This window comes from Ovis aries, chromosome 2, assembly GCF_016772045.2.
Source record: "Ovis aries strain OAR_USU_Benz2616 breed Rambouillet chromosome 2, ARS-UI_Ramb_v3.0, whole genome shotgun sequence".
Classification (NCBI taxonomy): Eukaryota; Metazoa; Chordata; class Mammalia; order Artiodactyla; family Bovidae; genus Ovis; species Ovis aries.
Genome location: NC_056055.1, coordinates 49667059 through 49690153, shown reverse-complemented (window position 1 = coordinate 49690153; position 23095 = coordinate 49667059). Strand labels below are relative to the sequence as shown.

At 46.6% G+C, this 23095-nt stretch overlaps 1 protein-coding gene across 1 annotated transcript; it reads left to right on the top strand.

The window, feature by feature from the left end:
• The first annotated feature begins 7017 nt into the window (after positions 1–7017).
• On the top strand, positions 7018–22833 carry NANS (N-acetylneuraminate synthase). The gene is made up of 6 exons (XM_004005271.5): positions 7018–7225; positions 10121–10336; positions 17155–17254; positions 18235–18389; positions 20633–20899; positions 22596–22833. Exons 1-6 carry the CDS (start codon positions 7094–7096, stop codon positions 22803–22805), a joined length of 1080 nt encoding a protein of 359 aa, XP_004005320.3. The 5' UTR covers positions 7018–7093; the 3' UTR covers positions 22806–22833.
• The last annotated feature ends 262 nt before the right edge of the window (positions 22834–23095 follow it).

Genomic DNA, 23095 nt, shown 5'->3' with positions numbered 1-23095 from the left:
CCCACACCGGCACTCAGTGCACACCTCCTCAGTGATTTTTACCCACGCGTATTAGCTTCCTGGGCCCTCCGTAACCACATACCAGAGCCTGGATGATATAAACAGCGGACATGTGTCATCTCACAGTTCTGGAGGCTGGAAGTCCAAGGTCAAGGTGTCGGCAGGGTTGGTTCCTCCTGAGGGCTGTGAGGGAAGGATCTGTTCAGGCCTCTCTCCCTGGCTGGTAGGTGGCCACCTTCTCCCTGCGTCTCTTCAAGTGGCGTTCTTGTGTATGCGTTTGCGCACAAATTTCCCCTTTCTATAAGGACATTTATCTTGGATTACAGCCCACTCCAATGAACTCAACTGAATTCATCTGCAATGACCCTTTTTCCATATAAAAGGTCACATTCTGAGGGACTGGGCATGAGGACTTCAACATATGCATTTAGGGGAGGGATCATAATTCAACTCAGAACACCAAACACAAGAACTGTGAAAACCTCTGGGCAGAGAATGGCAGTCACGTGCTGAAAAGCCCCCACTTGGGTATTTGGACTTATAAGCAATGCGATTAAAAGGTGGACCTGGGTGCTCAGGTTTGGAGAGGAGAGTCAAATACAAATTTTTTGTGGACACATATTTTTATTTCTCTTGGGAATATATTTAGGAGTAGACTTACTGGGTCATATGGTAATGAGATGATTAACCTTTTGAAGAACCACCAGACTGTTTCCCAAAGTGGCTGCACCATTGTACATTCCATCAGCAGTGTATGAAAGTTCCAGTCTCTCCACACTTTTATTTGTCTTTCTGATTCTAGACATCCTACTGAGTGAGGTGGTATTTCACTGTGCCTTTGATTTACATTTTCCTAATAGTTAATGACATTGAGCAACTTTTCATGTGCTTGAAATATTGGAATATTATCTTTTAACACATTAGGATCAATCTGGTTGGGCTTGAGTTGGCAGTATCACATAGTTGAGACCGGGTTGCTATAGGGTGTTCTGACGTACTGGGGCTGTTTCTAGAGATAGCTGTGAATTGAGCAGGCAACCACGTAAGCAGTCAGACTGGGGTTGGTGATGAATATCTGGGAGTTACCCGTGAGGGTGTACATCTTGAAGCCCTGTAAATGGATGATATTCTCAAGGACAGCATGAGGGAGAAGGAGTGAAAATTGTTAAAGTTTTGGGGACTCTTGGAAGTTAAGAGTGAGAGGACGAAGGGGAGACAACAGATTCACTGTTTGTTTGTTTGTTTGTTTGTTTTTTGGCTGCTCTGCACAGCTTGCAGGATCTTAGTTCCCTGACCAAGGATTGAAACTGGGCCACCACAGTAAGAGTACCTAGTTTAATCACTGGACTGCCAGGGATTTCCCTAGACCCACTGCCCTTAACTGGGGTGGTAAGGGGGTAGGACCTTCCAGACAGCAGGGTATGGTAAAGGGTGAGGAGGAGAGGAGGCTGGTGACAGGCACAGACTGTCAAGATGAGATATGAAGACGAGGATGGTCCTTCAGGCCACAGGCAGTGGAAGCAGGCCAGGGGGCAGGAGCTCAGGACGAGACTTCTTTCTCTCGAAGTCTCTGGGGTGAGAACTCTGGGCAAGCAGGTTTCACACGGTTCTCACCACTGCTCTCTGGTGGTGGTGGTTTTCATTCAGCAGGAAGGTGAGAAGGAACAGGGCTGGGAGTAGAACCCCGGCTTTGCTTATTCCAAACACTGCAATTTTTTTTCCAGGACACTATACTGTTTCAACCTCCTGTGGGGGCCAAGCTTGCAAATAGATTATTATCATGTGGGAGGAATTTGGGGTGGGGTCTGAGCTTCAGTGTTGATCCTTCAGACAGACCCTTGCTGACAACCTGTGTGAAAAATGTCCCCCTGTTAGTCACATACAGCACGCAAGTGCTTTCCTTCATGCCCTCCTTATGACAGTTCATGATTTTATAGCTATGTGTGAATATAGTTTACTTTTATCATAAACTACATTTACTGTAAAATGCAGTTTATAGGAAGAGGCCCCACGCTCTTTGTTCCCCATTCTATTCCTGGTTCTTGGCATGGTGCCTGGCATGCAGCAATCCAAGAATCATTTGTTGGACGGGTGAGTGAGGTAGCATTTGGAAAGTGGAGGCAGGTATGGTGTGTACCCCAGGTCAAAATCCTTCCAACAGAGATAGTGTGAAGTGACTTCCACCTCCCATACTGCCCCGGGTGTGACAGTGGGCTTGTTTGCTCAAGGACAGTATAAAAATGATGCTTCTGTTCCAGGTATAAGGACCAAGGTTGAGGAAGCAGGAACTGGGTGTAAGTCAGGGGGTGTCCATCAGTGGTGCCTATAAATGGAGCAACTGAGAGAACCTTGGGAGAAGCAGACTCTTTGGCCATTTGACACCAGGGTGGCTGGGGGTTGGGGAGCTTGGGTGGATTAATGCTTCACGCCTTCCTCAGAAGAACTTTCCAGAAAGCTGACTTCAGGGAATGGTCGTGTTCACCTAAGAGGCTGAATGCAGCTTGAAGAGTAAATATGTGAAGTCAATTATGCATGCCTCAGTCTTCACTGTCATATTTCCTTTCCTGTGCTTAGCCATTCAGAAAATGTTTATCAGCACCTATGAATTGTTAAGTTCTGTCTTTGGTGCTACGGATATAAGAGGAAACAGCTGAGGCCCTGCTCTCAAGGAGCTCTTTGTCCTGGAGGACTCAGTTATAATACAAGGCTCCAAGCCACACAAGGGCAGGGGCCTGGTCTGTCTTGTTTGTTCAACATAGTGTCCATAGAACTTTGCCCTGGGTTTAGCACTGACTAGGCACTCCAGCTAGTTCCAACCCAAAGGAGCTCACACTCTATAGAGAGAAAGACAGACAAGAGGCAGTTCTATAAAGGGGGGAATAAAGAGGGTCTTGCAGGAACGTAGAGAAGGCTGTTGGGGAGATCAGAGAAGGTCCTGAGAGGAAGTGACTTCTACCCTGAAGGACTTGCAGAAAGGCCTGCAGAAAGCAGGGGCTCAGCATGGTGGGTGTAGGGAAACAGGGAGTGTGCAGGTTCAGGAAACCACCTGTGTCAAGGGCTGGAGGAGAGAACACGATCCTTTAGAGCAACTCAGAATAGTCCACTGTAACTAGAACACGGAGCGGTGACAAAAAATTAATCAGAGTTCTAGGTTGGAGGAGGCTTTGCAGGAATCAACTTCAGGAGGGGCCAAGCACAGCTGAACTAGCTACTGAGGTCCCAGGCCCCAGCATCTCAGTTCTAGGAACTATAGCCAATCCTTGACCTTGACCCTTATGACCCAGCACTCTGGGTGCCCTAGTTTCTCCAAAGCTAAGTTCTTCCTTGCCCTTTCCTGCAAAAAATAAAAAATAAAAAATAAATCCCTCATTGGTTTTGTTTTTAAGACCTTCCCACATGTCCTCATCCATTTCGACAGACTGAACACTGACTCATTACCCAAGCATGGAAACTGGCTTTAAAAACAAGAACAAGAGTAGAATAAAAATTGCATCTTTTCCTCCTTATTTGTGGTAGGTACTAAATAAGTGTGTATTTTAATGTATTGAAAGTTTTTATTTAACCACAAGTAACATTAACCCAACTTCCTTTCATGGTATCATATTTCTAAATGTGACATCACTTTTTTTTCTTTAAACTTAACTTCCACTTATATATGAATTATGCAAAACCATAATGGTTTTCCAAGTCAAGTGACTGAGTTACTTTAGTGCTGGGTTTAATTTTCTCTGTAACCAAGGCCTGTTGCTCAACCTCACCCAGCTGTGAAAGGCCATTTAAACTTGAGAGACATAAAGCACGTGGCCTCTAGTCTAGACGTATTGCAGATGAATGAACCCCGTTGCAATCTCCTTGTTCCTTGGTTACTTTCTTGCTGTCCATCCAAGCTCCTCAACCCCAGCCACTGAAGACCTGCTCTGGTGTCAAGTGGCCGAAGAGCCTGCTGCTCTCAAGGTTCTCAGTTACTCCATCTATAGGCACCCTTCAGGGTCACACTCTGACCCACACCCACTTCCTGCTTCCAAATGTGCACTTCTTTGGAACCCCTTAACTTTAGGACAGCTGCCCCCACCGCAGCCCATTTTCCAGCTGCTTTTTAAAAAATATAAAGTTGTATCTATTTATGTGTGGCTGTGCTGGGTCTTCACTGCTGTGCAGGCTTTTCTCTAATTGCAGCGAGTGGGCTTCTCATGGCAGTGGCTTCTCTTGTTGCAGAACACAGCATCTAGGGTGCATGGACTTCAGTAGCTTTGGATCATGGGCTCAGGAGCTGTGGTTCCTGGGCTGTAGAGCACAGGCTCAGGAGTTGTGGCCTATGGGCTTAGTTGCTCCGAGGAATGTGGGATCTGCCCAGACCAGGGATGGAACCTGTGTCTCCTGCACTGGCAGGCAGATTCATTACCACTGAGCTACCAGGAAGCCCCTTCCGTCTCTTTTAACAACTGAACTTTTTCAAGAAAAGATCCATTTTGCCTCCTCTGTTTTTCCATCATCCCTTGGCCACCAAATCTGTTTTCTCTAGCATTCCCCCTGCTCCCATGTTCCCCACCGAGTTCTTGCTCCTCATTCTCATGCACTGCTCTGGGCCTTCAGCTCTGTGGGTCTCTCCTCAGGACACACCCTGCTTCTCTGTCCTTTCAGGGCAGCTGCACAAGGCTCAGTCCTCCACTGCTCAGTCCTCTGTACACTCTCTCCTTCAGGAGTCTACCTAGTCAGTCTTTCCTCACTCAGAATGGCTTCTGGATTTCTATCTCCAGCCCAGACCCACACTGAGCCTCAGAACTGCCTCTCCTCCTACCTAATGAACAGTTTCACCTGTATATTTATTTTTTAATATTTATTTACTTTGTCTATGCCTCGTGGGACCTTCAATCTTCTGTTGAAGCATGTGGGATCTTTAGTTGCAGTGTGTGGGATCTAGTTCCCTAACCAGGAATTGAACCTGGGGCCCCTGCATTAGAAGCCTGGTCTTAGCCACTGGACCACCAGGGAAGTCCCTCACCTGCATATTTATACCAAGTGTCCCAAACCTACCCTTCTCCCTTCCATCCAGAAGTGCCTCTTCCTCTCCCTTCCGTTGTTGTTACTTTGCTCATTAGTTCTGGAAGTCAAGCAGAGAATCAAGTTTGCTTTTTCCTTCAAACTTATTTCTCAGTTTTGTTGCAACTCAGTATAGGGTATTGCAATAAGTGAACCATGAACTTCCAGATGTTCAAGCTGGTTTTAGAAAAGGCAGAGGAACCAGAGATCAAATTGCCAACATCTGCTGGATCATTGAAAAAGCTAGAGTTCCAGAAAAACATCTGTTTCTGCTTTATTGACTATGCCAAAGCCTTTGACTATGTGGATCACAATAAACTGGAAAATTCTGAAAGAGATGGGAATACAGACCACCTGACCTGCCTCTTGAGAAACTTATATGCAGGTCAGAAAGCAACAGTTAGAACTGGACATGGAACTACAGACTGGTTCCAAATAGGAAAAGGAGTACGTCAAGGCTGTATATTGTCACCCTGCTTATTTAACTTATATGCAGGGTACATCATGAGAAATGCTGGGCTGGAAGAAACACAAGCTGGAATCAAGATTGCCGGGAGAAATATCAATAACCTCAGATATGCAGATGACACCACCCTTATGGCAGAAAGTGAAGAGGAACTCGAAAGCCTCTTGATGAAAGTGAAAGAGGAGAGTGAAAAAGTTGGCTTAAAGCTCAACATTCAGAAAACTAAGATCATGGCATCTGGTCCCATCACTTCATGGGAAATAGATGGGGAAACAGTGGAAACAGTGTCAGACTTTATTTAGGGGGTCTCCAAAATCACTGCAGATGGTGACTGTAGCCATGAAATTAGAAGATGCTTACTCCTTGGAAGGAAAGTTATGACCAACCTAGATAGCATATTCAAAGCAGAGACATTACTTGCGAACAAAGGTCTGTCTAGTCAAGGCTATGGTTTTTCCAGTGGTCATGTATGGATGTGAGAGTTGGACTGTGAAGAAAGCTGGGCGCCAAAGAATTGATGCTTTTGAAGTGTGGTGTTGGAGAAGACTCTTGAGAGTCCCTTGGACTGCAAGGAGATCCAACCAGTCCATCCTAAAGGAGATCAGCCCTGGGTGTTCATTGGAAAGACTGATGCTGAAGCTGAAACTTCAATACTTTGGCCACCTGATGTGAAGAGTTGACTCATTGGAAAAGACCCTGATGCTGGGAGAGATTGGGGGCAGGAGGAGACGGGGACGACCGAGGATGAGATGGCTGGATGGCATCACCGACTCAATGGACATGAGTTTGGGTAGACTCCGGGAGTTGGTGATGGACAGGGAGCCTGCGATTCATGGGGTCGCAAGGAGTCGGACACGACTGAGCGACTGAACTGACAGAGTATTGCAAGAGCCCTAGGCTGGAAGGCAATCCAGGGTCCTAGTCCCAGCTCCACCGCGGCTTTCTGGATAGCTTGTGGACAAGTCAGTGAACTTTTTGAACTTGTTGCCTCTCATATAATAGGACCAGCAACCACTTATCAAAAGCTTACAGTCCAAGTACTGTGATCACGGTGATCTATACGCTATGTCACGAACCTTAGGATGTAGAGTCTATAATTTTTCCAGTTCAGAGAAAGAGGAAAATAAAGCTCAGAAGGGTAAGGTATTCATGATCAAGAGCAGGGGTGGGCGCCAACCAGCTCTGTAATTATAACTCCAGAATTCATTCTTTCCATCACACCGTAGGGCGCATTCTCTTCACGCCCAAGGAAGCCAGCCTTCAGCCTCCTTAGGGAAATGTTTGCTCACCGATGCACGCACCCTACGACCGTCAGAGGTTACGCTCTCGGCTGTAAGCCATACTCCAAGCTCCAGGCAAGGCTGCTGGACTTCCTCTTTCCGCCGCACCGCTCTCCTAGAGGGTGGCTCCGCCCCCTAATCTGATTGGCTGTCGGGAGCGAGGCCGTGCTTGGGGGTTGGCTGCCCGGCGGGCAAGGACTGACGTGGCGGGGCCGGTGTGTGGGTCCCGCTGGGCTGCGGACCTAACCCACCGAGGAGGTGGCGGGCCCCTGACTGCTGGTGCAGCAGGGAAGCGTGAGCTGCCACCATGCCGCTGGAGCTGGAGCTGTGTCCTGGGCGCTGGGTGGGCGGGCAGCATCCATGTTTTATCATTGCCGAGATCGGCCAGAACCACCAGGGCGATCTGGACGTGGCCAAGCGCATGATCCTCATGGCTAAGGTGAGGGGGACAGTCTAGACAACTCGGGCACTAGCCCGGGGGCGGGGGGCGGGGTAGGGAAGGGCCTGGAGGAAGAGCGGCCTGGACAGGGGTGGGGCGGGGCTGCGGAGAGCCCGAATCATCCTCGCTCTGCCTCTCGGTGCCCTGCATCCGGCCTGGCGTCCAGCTCTCCAGGTTCACTTCCAAATGTTTCGAATCCTGTTCTTCATCTCTTTGCCACCCTCCTGATTTGTTTGCATTACTACAATTGCCCCCTAACCCGACCTCTCTCCCCCCTTTCTGGTGGCAGAATGATCTTTCTGAAACACAGATTCGATGAGCCTTCAGTGGCTATGCACTGCCACTGTAGAGTCGAAACCCTTTAATAAAGTCTTCAAGACTTTAATGACCTGACCTCTTTCAGCCTATCATTTTTTAAATCTCTGACATTTTCTGCGACAGTGAATTACTTCAAGGAAGTTCCTGAAAGTTGCCGTTGTCTCTCTCATTCCTTGTAATTACTTCATAGAATTTTGAGAATAAAGTAAAGATGTAAAACTGTTAGTACAGTACTTGGCAAATAGGACTCAATGCATGTTAGCTACTAGAGATACGATGTTAATGAACGCTCATGCCCCCTCTTCTCTTGGATGCTCTCTCCAACTCCTCCTTTCAGAGTTGGGTTCTTGTAATTTTTCCCATGGGATTGCATTGTCAGGGTCTGTTTAAACTCTCTTTGTTAAACTGTGAGTGCTCTGAAGGGGGGACCTGTCACATTCTTCATTGTAAACCCAGTCCCCAGCATAAGATCTGCACTGTGATTCCTTGGTTTAGAGGTAGTTCACTAAATCTTTTTTTCCTTTCACTTCTCTTCAGCCAGAGCTGTTCTGTCATTCGTAATTAGGTTTTCTTTTACTCTTTCAGGACTAACTCTGCTTTTATGGAACCCTACAGAATCATAAAGATACTTTATTTGGGGACTTCACTGGCAGTCCAGTGGTTAAGACTCTGCTTCTACTGTAGGGGATGTGGATTTGATCCCTGGTTGGAAAACTAAGATCCTGGGTGCCACGTGGCCAAAAAAAGAAATACTTTTATTTAAAATTTTTATTTATTTTTTCATTGAAGTATAATTGATTTGCAATAGTATTAGTTTCAGGTATAGAACATAGTGATTCAATATTTTTATAGATTATACTCCTCCATTTAAAGTTATTGTAAAACAATAGTTGTATTTCCCTCTCCTGTACAGTATATCCTCGTTGCTCATTTATTTTATACATAGTAGATGGTACTTCTCAATCCCACACCCCTTTCTTGCCCATCACTCCTTCCCTCTCCCCACTGGTATCCATTTGTTTGTTCTCTAGATCTGTGAGTCTGTTTGAAACCTAAGTGTCCATCGACAAACGAATGGATAAAGATATAGTATGTATGCACAATGGAATATTATTCAGCCATAAAAAAGAATGATATTCTGTCATTTACAACGATGTGAATGGACCTGGAGGATATTATGCTTAGTGAAACAAGTCAGAGGAAAACAAATACTGTATGTTATCACGTATGGGTGAAATCTAAAAAGTAAAATATACTTTTAAAGAGTAACAATTGCTAACATTTTTTAATGCTTACTGGGTCAAGTGCCTTAAATGCATCACCTAACTTTCAAATTTGATGCAAAGGGTGTGTTACACCTTGACTTATTTGGCAGTTTGCTTTTTTGCCAGTAGAGAAGCAATAAAAGCTTGGACAAAGAAACAAAAAGGTCACTTTCAGTCTAATGTTCTTTGAATTTCTTTCTAGCATCAAGTTCTGACCGTGCCATTTTGTGGCTTTTCCAGGACTGAAAGGGACACTCTGAGCACAGACATTTCTGGAGCCCAGGTTTCCAGCAACGTGAAGACCTGGGTGTCTACAGCAGTGTCAGTGAGCTGAGACTTGAGAGAGTTTTCCTTATCTTTCTACTGAGTGGCTTTACAAAAAACAATTTTGAGAGCTTGGAGGCTAACTGGCAATAAAATTATAGCTTTTATAGTCAGACAATCCAGCTTTTATATTACAGCTTCTGTTCAGTAAAGCTGGGGCATTTTTAAATTTTTTTGCTTGCCATTGCCCCAGAACCTCTTGTTCAAACAAGATGCCATACAGAAACCACATGGGCAAAACAGCTAACGCCACCCCCATCAGGGACTCCTCAGAAAGTTACAGGCCTTGGAGCTGTTCCACACGGCCATTTGTACAGACAGAGAAACTGAGGCCAGAGATAGGGAGTGACTTATCCAAGAGAGTCAGAGTTAAGGCAGATTCTTTTCCCCCTAAATTCTGGTCCAGTACTCATATCCTCTGCTGAGTTATACAACTTAAAAATCTTGATTGTTTAATTAATTATTTTAAATATTATAATGTAAAGCAAAGTTCCCTCTGCTTTTTTTTTTTAATTGCATTTTAAGAGGAAAAAACAGAGGGGAACCCCTCTCCGCAGCCTTTATTCTTCTTTTGAGACTTCCTTGCTTCTGTTTCTCTTCTTTGGGAGTTCTTAAGAACTCTGTCATTAGATGTTGGCATTTGTTTGTTTGTTAAATATTTGTTTATTTACTTATTTGTTTGGCTGCATCAGGTCGTAGTTGCTGAGCCTGAGTGAGAGAGTGAGTGGTCTTAGTTGTGGCATGCAGGATCTTTTAGTTTTGAGGTATGCAGAATCTTTAGTTGCGGTATGTGGGATCTGGTTCCCCGACCGGGGATTGAACCCTGGTTCCCTGCATCTGGAGCATGGAGTCTTAGCCACTGGACCGGCAGGGAAGTCCCCTTGATGTTATTTTTAAAGATAATGGTTCAATAGCAGTTGCCCCAACATTTCTCTTCTCTCTGAGAGCCCGTGACCGAAAATTAAAGGAATCCTAATATGTGTTGCAGGAGTGTGGGGCTGACTGTGCCAAGTTCCAGAAGAGTGAGCTGGAGTATAAGTTTAATCGGAAAGCCTTGGAGAGGCCGTACACCTCGAAGCATTCCTGGGGGAAGACATACGGGGAGCACAAACGCCACCTGGAGTTCAGCCACGCCCAGTACAAGGAGCTGCAGAAATATGCTGAGGAGGTTGGCATCTTCTTCACTGCCTCTGGAATGGATGAGGTGAGCCCTCTGCCATTTTAGCAGACCTAGGGGACAACAGGTGGCCTGGTGTCTTGGTGTCTTTGACTTCAAGCCAGCTGCAGGCCTTGCTCACTTTACACTGTTCTGTTTTCTGAGCTAGAGTTCCCCATAACGTTGACCAGGTAAATGTCCAACTAAACAGGAGGCCAGGGGGATTGGTGGCCCAGTGAGATTTGGAGGAAAGAGAATATGGTTTTCAAAACAGGCTGACTCTGGGAGTAGGGGGCAACCACCCTGGCAACCCAGAGTCCCTCAAGCCCCTGGCGGATCCCACTGGGCCAGTTTGCTCCCCGTGGCCTAGACTCAGAATCAGGAAACTGCAGTCCTAACAGGGTCCTCCTGCTGGGGCGACACTGCATCTCGCAGAAGGGAGTGGCTCCCCGGGTGGCCGTGCCCGCATCCTGGAAGAGTCCAGCTGGTGCCAGGTCTCAGGTTCCATCTGCTCTGTGACCTGCCTCAAGACTCCTTCATGGGCTCTTTTTTCAAATATAAAAAAATTTAGTTATAAAAATAATGTCACAGAAGGTTTAGAAAACAGGAAAAAAGGAAGAAAAACTGACTCATAATCTCTACCTAGCAGCTCCTTGTACATATTTCCTCCTGAACTTGTTTTATATACCTGGTTGTTATATTTGTGAATGTTTAGTTCTGTGTTTAGTTCTGGTTAATATTATACCACAGCTTTTACCCATATCCTGGTTTTCTTTCTCAGATTTATTGAGCTATAATTGACATGTAACTCTCCATATCTTTTGCTGAAAGTTATTAATGGTGGTGTAGTATTTCTTTTGAGGACTTATAATATATGTGACCATTTCTTTATGTTTGAACATGAGGTTACTTTCAGCTTTTTGTGCTTTTAAATGATGCTGAGATGACCATCTTTCCGTGTTTTGAGTTTCCTTAGGATAACTTTGCAGAAACGGATCAGTAGACAAAACTTAACATTTTTAAGGCTTTTGGATTGTGATTCTTTTAGTCAGCTAGGGTATTTGAAGAGACTCCAGTTCCTTCTGTAGGCCTCTGACCTCTTGTGTTACTGTTCTAACCCTAGGCTGTGTCTGTAAATTAAGTCAAAAGAAGCATCACTCTAGTCTAGACCATTAGTAGATTAAAAAAGGAGGGGAAGCAAAGAACCTAGATGTCTGGGAAACTTGACAAGTTCAGGGATCAGTTCCGTAGCCCAGATTCATTCTTTAATTGACAGCACATTCATAAGCATGACATTCTTCAGATCTAGTTGTTCATCTAATAATCATAATTTCCTACATCTGAATTCGATGTTATAGTTTATGAAGCATCTTCATTTACAGTAACATATTTTATCCCTGCTATATCCCATTTTACAGATGAAGAAACAGAGGCTCCAGGGGCTAGAAAGTCTATGCGATGTCGCACAGTTGGGAAATGGGTCTTGAGGGCAGATCTGACACCTTTCTGGGGTTCCCCAGCAGCCACCCAGGTGCCTGTCCAGGCATGTACAGCTTCCCAGAGCTCAGCAGAGCCTTTGGGCATCCCCCTGTTCTTCACCGCCCTCCATGTTGGTGGCTGGAGAGTCTTGGACCTACGTTGCCCCCAGGACAAGGGGACTGATTTTTTCTCTTTTCTTTGGCCTCATCATGTGGCTTGCAGGATCTCATTTCCCACCAGGGACTGAACCCGAGCCAAGGCAGTGAAAGCACCAAATTCTTATCACTAGACTACCAGGGAATTCCCAGGGATAGATTTTTTTTAAAAAACAGCTTTATTGACACATCATACAATTCACTCAATTAATTTTAGAGCATTTTTATCGCCCCAAAAGGAAGCCCTGTGCCCGTTAGCAGTCATCCCTCAATTCCTTCAATTCTCCCAGCCCCAGGCAACTTCTAATCTGCTGTCTGTCTCTATAGATTTGCCTTTTCTGGGCATTGTATATAAAAAGAATCAGACAGTATGTGGTCCTTTGGGTATATATATATTTTTATGGAAACTCAGTGTTTAACTTCTTTGAGGAACTGCCGGACATTTTGAAAGTGGCTGCACCATGTTACGTTCCGCCAGCAATGTATGAGGTTTTGGCCTCTCATTCCTGGTAAGTCCGGGTGGAGGTTATGTACCTTCTTTGTGCTTCTGTGTCTTCAGCTGAACTCACCTCGCAGGGTTGTCGTGAGGATTAAATGTGATCACCCGCAGAAGGCGCAGCACACAGCCAGCGCTCAGCGACATTAGTTACAGTTGAGGAAGCAGCCCGGGCTGAGGGTCAGGAAATCCAGGTCCTTGCCCTGCTCTGCTGAGTTCATTTCCATGTGAGCTTTTCGAGTCGCTTCCCCGCTCTGGGGCCTCCATTTCCCTTCGTGTGTGAAGACGCTGCCCTCCAAAGGCTCTCCCTGCTCCTTTGTCCCGAGCCAGCATAGACTCTGGCAGGGTCACTAAGGTGACTTGGACCTGGAATGAGGACTTTCCTGTTCAGACTGTTTCCAGACACCTGAGCTCCCGGATGTGGGCTCTGAAGGGAGTGCCTGGCGTCTGCTTGCAGCTGGGCAGCCGCGGCTCAGGAAGTCACTTCTTTAGGTCTTTTCGCTGCCAGGTGGCTTTGAGGTTAGGAGTCAGGAGCACACAGGGGAAGGAGAGGAGTCTGGGTGTTGGTGGCTGGGGCCGCCTGGTTTCCCAGGAAGCAGTTTGGTGTGTAAATATGAGCTCTGCAGCCACACTCAGGTGCTGACACTGTCACTTGCTCTGTGAGCTTGGGCTGGTCACATAACCTTTGAGCCACAGGTGTCCATCTGTGACAATGAGGTAATCAAGATGCCCACCCCACAGCTACAGTGAGGACCTGGTGAGATGAACCTGGGGGCTTGCAAGATTTGTATCCACTGACTGACAGCTGTTCTGTTGCTTAGAATCCTTTTCTCTGCTTCACACTTAACGGGGCAGGGAGTCTTCTCTGTCTTAGGAATGCCATTTGCTCCCCACTGGTGTCCTGACAGACCAAGGCACAGGCAGTGAGGAGAAATGTATTCTTTTTTTTTTTTTAGATTTATTTATTTTTGCTGTGCTGGGTCTTTGTTGATGTGCACGGGCTTTCTCTAGTTGTGGAAAGCAGGGGCTACTCTTCAAGGGCTTCCCATTGCGGCATTCTTAAGAGCCTTTGCAAGAGTGCCATTTGCTTTGCCCGCCAGGTCCCTTTTTGCTGAACCAGCAAGTCCTGTCTACCCGGCTGTTCGGGGTGGGTTGGTCGCTTGTTCCGTGTTTGTCTAGCAAGCAGCTCTGAGAACTCACCCCTTGACTTCCTCTGGGCAGTAGGCATGTACTGAGTGCCAGCTTTCTCCACTCTGTGTGCTCTCCTAGGGCGTTCTTTGTGTGCTGAGGAAAGGTTAAGGCATGGTGGAACTTTATGAAGACCAAGAAAATACCAGGGCACCTGGTCAGAAGCTGCACAGAGGCCTGTGGAACTCGACTGAAATGAGCAGAGTGCCTTTGGTTGAAGTGGAGTTTTGTTGAGAAAGCAAATGGGAGCCATGACGTAGAGGCGGCCTTTGGAGGACCCAATCCAACAGAGCCACCCTTCCCTCCTCGTGCCTGCCTCCACAGTGCCTGCCCTCATTCCTCCAACACCCCTGCTCCAGAGCACCCCTGCCTGTGTTGTGGTATACTCTGACTAGGCTGAGGGCAGGCAAGGCCTTTTTGGCTCCATGCATCCCCGCCCTCCATCCTTTCCTCAGCCTGAGCAAGCCCTCCGGCACCTGTTCTCCCAGCTCATTGTCATAGATCCGGAAATCAAGGGGAGTGGAAGCAGCTTTAGAAAAACCCCATCCCCACTCCTGTCTTTTCTGTTACCCCTTAAATTAGCAGGCTCCCAGATTTCTCATGGGATACATTGTGGAAAGGGGGTTCCTCATTAATTCATTAATTTAGAGTCAAAGTCCCTTCCCCAAATAAACAAGGGTTCTGTGCTGAATACGTGTGGGAAACACTAGGAGTAAAACAGCTAGAGGAGTGTATTCACTAGGACCCTCCAAGGTGAGGTCTTACAGTGCAGTGTTTCACCCAAACCAGTTTGCTGGTAGGACCCTTTGCTCTGTGTGTAACCCCTGGATGCCTAGGGAGGGCCATACTCGATTGAGTTCCTTTCATACAGGCTCAGAAGCCTTTGTGATGTGGGGCAGAGGAGAGAAGTTATGAGGCTGCCTGGCTGCGTTGTATCGATATCCCGTAGATGGAAGGGGGACTGAAAGCAGCATAGAGAGAGGAAGCCAGGAAGTCCACAGAGAGAAAAGCAGCCACTGGCGCTGACCCAGCCTGACGAGGCCTGGGCCCAGTAATACTGCCTCAGCATGGAAGGCGAGCATCTTCCAGGTAACTACTGAAACCGGCACCCTTTGCAGAAATTAATCCAAAATGGCAGTTTTCTAAGTGGCCACTAGGTGGGGCTGGCTCCCTAGGAAGGTTGCAAGAAACCAGCTTTGCCAACTGGAATTTACCCCTTTGCTCGCTTCAAAATTGTAGAGCTCCATGTATATTTTCCTGGAGAAGGAAATGGCAACCCACTCCAGTATTTTTGCCTGGAAAGTCCCATGGACAGGCAGGCTACAGCCTACGGGGTTGCAAAGAGTCGGACACAACTGAGTGACTTCACTTTATGTAGATTTTATAATCAGCATAGGTAAGCTTTTGCAAAGCATTTTCCCTACATTTGGCCCCTCCTTGCCCCTGCGTGCCCTGCACCTCTCTTGATTGGGCTCATTCATCTCCTTATGCCCCTGGGGACTCTGATCATGAGCCATGCTCTCACAAAGTGGAGCATTAGAGATGAAATTTTGCATAGGATTTTCCCTCTTAAAATAGAAAACACTCTGTTCATCTGCCAGATAGAGTCGGGAGGGTGGAGACACTAGACTTTATTCAATAAATATGTTTAAAACAAGTGCTTTTCAGTTTCATCTTAGGGCTGGTTAATAGTATGAGAGACACATACACAGGAGAGAATGGCATAGAAAACTGTGGAAGGGGAGAGAGAGACAAGGAAGACATAAAGCAGAGGGGAGGAGGAGGCGGCGGCTTAGCACCTTGGAGGTGAGTGGTACTTTGGCCATCCTGAAAGGTGTCTCCTAGACTGAGGAGAGTGCCATCTGCCTTTGGCCTGTTCACTGGCTGGTTAGTCACTGTATGTCTCTCCAGCAGCTCTGCTGCTGCTAAGTCACTTCAGTCGTGTCCGACTCTGTGCGACCCCATAGATGGCAGCCCACCAGCCTCCTCCGTCCCTGGGATTCTCCAGGCAAGAACGCTGGAGTGGGTTTCCATTTCCTTCTCCAATGCATGAAAGTGAAAAGTGAAAGTGAAGTCGCTCAGTCATGTCCAGCTCTTTGTGACCCCATGGACTGCAGCCTACCAGGCTCCTCCGTCCATGGGATTCCCCAGGCAAGAGTACTGGAGTGGGTTGCCATTGCTAGCAGCTCTAACCCCTACTTACTAGAGGAGAGTGATTCTCTGAGTGAGGAAAGTGATTCTCTGAGTGAGGCCAGTGATTAGAGTAGCTCATCATCTGCTGGGAAGATGGGAGAAAGCTCAGGCAGTACTGGTTTGATTCAAAGAATCTGCTGGCAAGAACTTCCCTGCTGGTCCAGTGGTTAAGACTCACCACTTCCAATGTAGGGAGCACCAGTTTGATTCAATCCCTTGCTTGGGAACTGAGATCCCATTAACCTGCTGGCAGAATGACCTCATACTGTTCCTTACCACCCCTGAACCCTTTGGATTTCCATGCCAGTAACCTTGCTCCTTGCTAATCTAAATATGTTTCACAGAGCAGTAACAGTGGTATTACTGAAGAGCTTACAAGAAATGCAGACTCTTAGGCCCCACTCTAGATCAACAGAATCAGAACTTGTATTTCATTCTTCCAAGATCCATGGCGGGTTCGTGTGCCTGTAATAAAGTGTGAGAAGCACCGACCTAGCTAACTTCCAAACTTACTTCTGAGACTTGGCCAGCATTTTAAGATAGATGGAACTTAGATACTGGGAAATATTCCAAGGCATTGACTCTCCCTACTTCTGATTTTCAACTTCAATTTAAAAAAAAATTGTAATGAAAAGTAATTTGGGAAGTTTTAGTAATTGTACAGCAAATTGAGATTTTACTCTTAAAATTTGTGGTCCACTAATTCCTTCAGCAGGCATTTGCTGACATTTGCCAAATTTCCTGAGGGTTATTGATGAATCCCAGATAAGGATGGTGAAGGGCCCTCGAGAGGTAGCCTCAAACAGTCAGATTGGTTTTTTTCTGTGGGCAGCATAATTTGAGGTCTGAAAGGGCTTGGGTTTGATGAGCCCTGCCAGCTGTGGATCAGTGTGTCAGGGCTGGGCCTTGAAACACTCCATTTCTTCTACTTTTGGCAAGGATTGAAATGGCCTCTTTTCCTGGCTGTTTGGTCCTGAGGCAAGGATAAGGCCTTTGAGGGACACTCACTTCCTCAGTGACTACTTGTCTGAGTCAAGATTAGGTCATGACCCTTTCTTGTGTGTTCACTGGGCCGCAGGCCACCAGGGAAGGACGGTCTGGCCAGGGGTCTGATTCTTCCCAGATTCTCATAGACAGTGTGCGCCAGGGCGCAGTCTTTGTTGGATGAGTGGATGGGTGGCTATGAGTGAGGGAATGTCTGAATTTGAATGAAATGACTGCTAACGAATCTGCGTCTGCTTTCAAGCTGCTGGGCAAGAGAAGGGGTGTTTCTATTTGTAGGTGGCTCCTCGCCTGTCTTAAGGACCGTGATTTTGAACTGTGGTGAATGTGAGCTCCCCCTTTGATTTTTGTAGATGGCAGTTGAGTTTCTGCATGAACTGAATGTTCCCTTTTTCAAAGTTGGATCTGGGGACACCAACAATTTCCCGTATCTGGAAAAGACAGCCAAAAAAGGTGAGTGTTTAATTTTCGTCATACAGTCTGAGTCCAGACTTTTTGTGTTTCTACACCATTGGTAATAACCCACTAGTCTCCTGAAGACAGATTTTCCAATCAGCATATACTCCCACTTTTTCTTGTGCTGAGTTGAAAGAAATTAAAGATATACAGTTTCTATAGGAAGTTTTAAAGATTTCTTTTTTTGATATGGACCATTAAAAAAAAATCTTTATTGAATTTGTTGCAGCATTGTTTCTTTTTTGTTTCAGTTTTTTGGGCCGTGAGGCATGTGGGATCTTACCTCCCTGACCAGGGATTGAACCCATACGCCCTGCATAGGAAGGCGAAATCTTAAGCCCTGGACTACTAGGGAAGTCCTCATAAGAATTTTAAAATGAAAATTATTTTTAATTTCTAATAAAATATTTATATAAAATGAAGGATATGACAGTATAAATAAAACTCCTTAGAGGCAGCTCTGACTTTGAGAAGTACTCTCTAGGTATATTAGAACATCCAGCCTCTGCACGTCAGAGCTTGTACAGTGGTTCTACTACATGAGTGATCTCATAGGGTCCTCATGTCAGTACCGGGACTGAAGCAGGTCATATGATGCGGATGCTTTCTACTTAGCTCATAGCCAAGAATCTGAGACCATACAGGTAGGACTTGGCAGCTCAAGGCCTCACCCTCTTGTATCTGGGGCATGCTCACCCTACCACGCTGTACAACCTCTTAATACAGTGAGATGCTCATCTTTCTCTAAAGAGTGTCAGATTCCTCTTAATTTGGTTCACTTTGCCACACAATAATGTTGTGGGGTTAAGGGAGTCTATGTTTCCTGTGGTTGAGGACAGAAACCCACCAACCTCACCTGTGTTCCCCCACTGTGTAAGAGTTGTTTGAATGATGAGACCAACAGCAGGGGTGTGTTTAAGGGAGAGTTAGAACCCCTGAAAATAAAGTGATGATGGTACTGGTGTTGGGTCCTTCAGGCCGCCCAATGGTGATCTCTAGTGGGATGCAGTCCATGGATACCATGAAGCAAGTCTATCAGATTGTGAAGCCCCTCAACCCCAACTTCTGCTTCCTCCAGTGCACCAGTGCCTACCCGCTCCAGCCTGAGGACGTCAACCTGCGTGTCATCTCGGTGAGCACAAGGGAGGGCCCTTGTCTGACTGGCTCATTGGCTGTGGGAAAGATGCAGCCAAAATTTTAACCAGCCTTGACATGCTTTGTAATTGGGACATCCTTCCAGTGTCCTGGCCTGGAGAATTCCATGGACTGTATAGTCCCTGGGGTCGCAAAGAGTTGGACATGACTGAGCGACTTACCCTTCCACTTGATAGTCTTGCTGTTCCAGAATCAAATTAGAACCAACTATGGAGTTAAGCAGTCAGATACATTCTAAAGATTATAAATTAAATTTTCTTAACACCAATCTTAATTTCTCATTATAAAATTTAAGGTGGAGTCCTTCGGGGTTTTTTTGGGTTTGTTTTTTTATTTGTTTTTTTGTCGTTTTAAGGTGGAGTCTTTGTAATTGGCCATATACGTTTTCTTTACCTGTGTGTTTTGGTCATTAGGGGTCCCTTTTCTGTGAATTGCTGGCTTTTATCTTTTCTTAATGAGTTATGCATTTGTTTTTATAAAATGTACATAAAATTTGCCATCTTAGCCATTTTTTGGTGTCTAGTTCAGTGGCACTAAGTACGTTCACATTGTTATGCTACCATTGCTATGTCCATCTGAAGAACTTTTTCTCATCTCAGAGTCATATCATATTCTATACTCATTAACACTGAGTGCCATCCCCCCCACACTGCCAGCCCCTGGCAGCTGTCATTTTATTTTCTGTCTCTATGAACATAACTACCCTAGGTTTCTCAAATAAATGGAATCATACAGTATTTGTCCTTCTGTGTCCATCTGCTTTCACTTAGCATAACGTTGTCAAGGCTCATCCATGTTGTAGCATGTATTAGCATCTCATTGCTTTTTAAGGCTGAATATTTCATTGTATGTGTATACCACTTATGGTTTTTCTGTTCATCTGTTGAGGGGCATCTAGGATGGTTCCACCTGTTGGCTAGTGTGAATAATGCTGATTTGAATGTTGGTGAGCAGATATTCATTTTTCTTCATAGTGAATTGTAGGAGACCTTCTTGAAACTTCTAGTTATTCCTGTTCTGTTATTTACCAGCTCTCTGATATTTTAAGTACAGTATTTGACATTCTGAGGTTTTCTCCCCCTGATTATGTAAACTCTTATACATTTTTCTAGAGAGTCTTTCCTATTTAACTTTTAAAAAAGTAATCTTTTTTCGAAATGACATGGCTGTCTTTTTAACTAAAGTTTTAGTCCCTCCCAGTTTTGTAGTCTTTTCCGCATTGCTCGCTCATCTCTAAATCATATTATTTTTAAAATTAAAACATGATTAAAAAAAAAAAACTCAGCCTTGACGTATATAACATAGAAAGTGAACATCATCTATAATCCCATCCCACAGAGATTACCATAATTGACAATTTAGTGTGTATGATGCCAAATATTTTCCTCAGTTTTCTTCCTTTGTAAAGCGTGGTCCTGTTTCCCTTCCACTGTCCCCGCCCCTACCCCTCACCTCCCTGGTATGCTCATGTCCTTTATTCTGAGAGCAGGCCATGATCAGAGTTAAACTGCCAGCCTGCCCCCAGCCCCTACCAGCCCAGCCCACCCCATCTCGGCAGGGTGAGTACTCTGACCCACAACCTGCACTTCCTTGTCCATCACACACCCTGAAGCCTGGTTTCTGAGGCCTTTGCCACTTAGCCGTCCTAACCTTCTGTTAACTCCCATCTGGGTCTTTCTGCTGTACTTAAGCCTTCTGGTCACCCTCCCTGACAAGGCTCACTCGACTTAGCATGTCTTCTGTTGCATCCAGTGAATTATAGATAACCAATTAATTAATTATTTAACATTTCCACCGAAGGATTGAGATTGGGCTGTTTGTATTATTGATGGTGATCTTCGTGCATATAGCACATTTGCTTTCAGTAGCTCAGCCTAATTAAATGTGACAGATGCTTTCTGAGTGAGTTTGGGCATTCGGTTATAATTCTGGTGTTATTCCTGGTGGTTTGCACAGTGTGACACATTCTTCAGACGTGTTCCTGATAAGAGCAGCCATTAGTTTTGAGCCTTCACAGTGTGCTGAGTGCCCTCCAATGCTCACAGCAGCTCCCACTAGCTACCGTCATCCCCAGGAGAGGCTCCAAGAGCCTCAGAGACTTCCTGGAGCATCACAGATAGTGAGCGGCTGAATGGGGCCTCAGATCCATCAGCCTGACTCTGGATTGTATGTGGAAAGCACTACACTATTTAACTTTCTTTTCCTTTTTCTATTTTAAAGGAATACCAGAAGCTCTTTCCTGACATCCCCATAGGGTATTCTGGGCATGAAACTGGCATAGCGATATCTGTGGCTGCAGTGGCTCTGGGGGCCAAGGTCTTGGAGCGTCACATAACTCTGGACAAGACATGGAAAGGGAGTGACCACTCGGCCTCGCTGGAGCCTGGAGAGCTGGCCGAGCTGGTGCGGTCCGTGCGCCTCGTGGAGAGGGCACTGGGCTCCCCGACCAAGCAGCTGCTGCCCTGTGAGATGGCCTGCAACGAGAAGGTGGGTTCTCCTGGCCTGGCAGGTGCCAGTGTTGAGAGGAGCCATGTGGGCTTACCTGAGAGGTAGTGGGAACCAGCCCTACCTGAGCCCAGAACAGCAGGGTGATGCAGGGATGTTGCTGTGAGCCCCTGAGGTTTTTGGAGTTCATGTGAGCAGTGGGAGGAACTTTTTGAAGGAACTTAAGCTGTTCCTCTGGTTCCCTGGCATCATATTATGGTTTTCCATTAAGCCTGTGGCCCCAGCACTGAAGACCCCGCTGGTGTCTGGGGACTTATGAGGCATGCGGAGAGGTAGAGTCTGGGGTCCCATGTTGTAGGTAATCCTAGAGGCATGTTCAGGTGGAGGGAATCCATGAGGCGGGGGGAGGAGGGCTGTGAGAAGCCAAGGAATCCCTAAGCACGGGGAGACACTGGAAGCATGGGGCAAGGGTTCTCATGGGCTTGCTGGAGGATGATGCACACATTCCCTTGGGAGCCCTTGGAACGAGCTGTGCAGCATTAACCTTCAGAGTGGACGGGGGGAGGCCAGCAAACTCTGCCTGGCACAGGGGCCATCAGGCCTTCCTGGAAGCCATGGCCTAGACCTGGCTCAGCCTGTGTGTTGGGGCTGCCAGGGGAGCAGGCACTCACTCCTCTGATGCTGCAGGCTGTTTGGGCCGAAGCCAAGATGCCACACCAGGCCTGCTCCAGGAGGGTTGTCTTTTATTCCAGTGGGGCCTACTTGCTGCTCTCAAAGATGTATATACACTGGAAAATTAAAATAACAGTAAAAAGAAATTAACTGCCTTATAGAAGAGAGGAGAAAGCTGGCTCAGAAACTGGAATAAGAGTTTCAGCAGCTGAGCACTGAATTGGTTCTGAGCATCCTGGCTCTGTGGGTAGACAGTGAGACACCACAAGACGCAACATCTGATACTCATCTGCCAACAAGACCTTGTGTCCTGACATAAATTCCAGAATGGATTCCTTCCTCACCTGGAAGATGCAGAGTTAGATAATTTGTGGAACAGCATTTATAGACCAGACCTTAGAAATGCTGGTTCTGAGCTCCAGGTCTCCTTCATTCCCCTCGTTGCCCAGCCTGTCTGCCCCTTCCATGCTTGTGAGCCCTCCGTATTCCTGTTGTACTGAACGAGGAGGCCGTAAGGTTTGTGTCTGTTGAGCCACGGGCCAGGGGTCAGGGATCCCAGGTTCTCCTCCTTGCTCCTTGCGACCTTGGCTAGCTTACCTGCCCTCCATGCACCTCTGTTTCCATGTGTTTAAAATGTGATACTGAACTGGATGATGACAAAAGTAGTCACCATTTTTGTTTACCAAGTCTGTGTTCCAGGTAGATTACGGGCATTATCATCACTAATCCTTACAGTCCTCCGACAGGATAGAGGCACTGATATTTCCCATTTTACAGAGACTCTCAGCCTCGCCTTGTCCCCAGCTGCCTGGGATTCGGGTCTTGCTCTCTTTGGCTACATAACCTGAGTCCTTTATTGTAAAGGCCACCCCTCTGAGTCTGAGTCCACCCCGCACTGGCCAAGACCCTGCTGTGTGTGAGCTATTGTTCTAGGCACCGAAGGGGAAAACAGACTCCCTGCCTTCCCAGTACCTTGTGTGAGAAAACTGATCAGGGACCCAGGGGATAAAACAACATGTGCTAGTTATTTGTGTGGCTGGCACTGAATCTTAAATTTTATCCACAGCTGGGCAAGTCTGTGGTGGCCAAAGTGAGAATTCCAGAAGGCAGCATTCTGACACTGGACATGCTCACTGTGAAGGTGGGTGAGCCCAAAGGTTACCCTCCTGAAGACATCTTTAGCCTGGTGGGCAAGAAGGTCCTGGTCACTGTGGAAGAAGACGACACCATCATGGAAGAATTGGTAGAGAATCATGGGAAAAAAATCAGATCTTAAAATAAAGTGCCATTCTCTGAATTCTGAATTGCCTTGCTGGTACCATCAGGTGCATTTGGGTGAGGTGGGGCAGGACTGCTGGTCTCTGGGGATCCCAGGACACCAGACATTTTGGGGCTAGGCCTGGGGTCAAGCCCGTTGGAGGGATACAAAGAGCAAATATAGGCAGCCTCTGCCTCAGGTTGGAGAAGGCAATGGCACCCCACTCCGGTACTCTTGCCTGGAAAATCCCATGGACAGGGGAGCCTGGTGGGCTGCAGTCCATGGGGTCGCTAAGAGTCGGACACGAC

Coding starts and splice junctions, on each gene's coding strand:
- NANS (XM_004005271.5), top strand. CDS start 7,094: ATGCCGCTGGAGCTGGAGCTGTGTCCTGGGCGCTGGGTGGGCGGGCAG. Junction 10,337..17,154: donor CTGCCTCTGGAATGGATGAG/GTGAGCCCTCTG, acceptor TGATTTTTGTAG/ATGGCAGTTGAGTTTCTGCA. Junction 17,255..18,234: donor GGAAAAGACAGCCAAAAAAG/GTGAGTGTTTAA, acceptor TGGGTCCTTCAG/GCCGCCCAATGGTGATCTCT.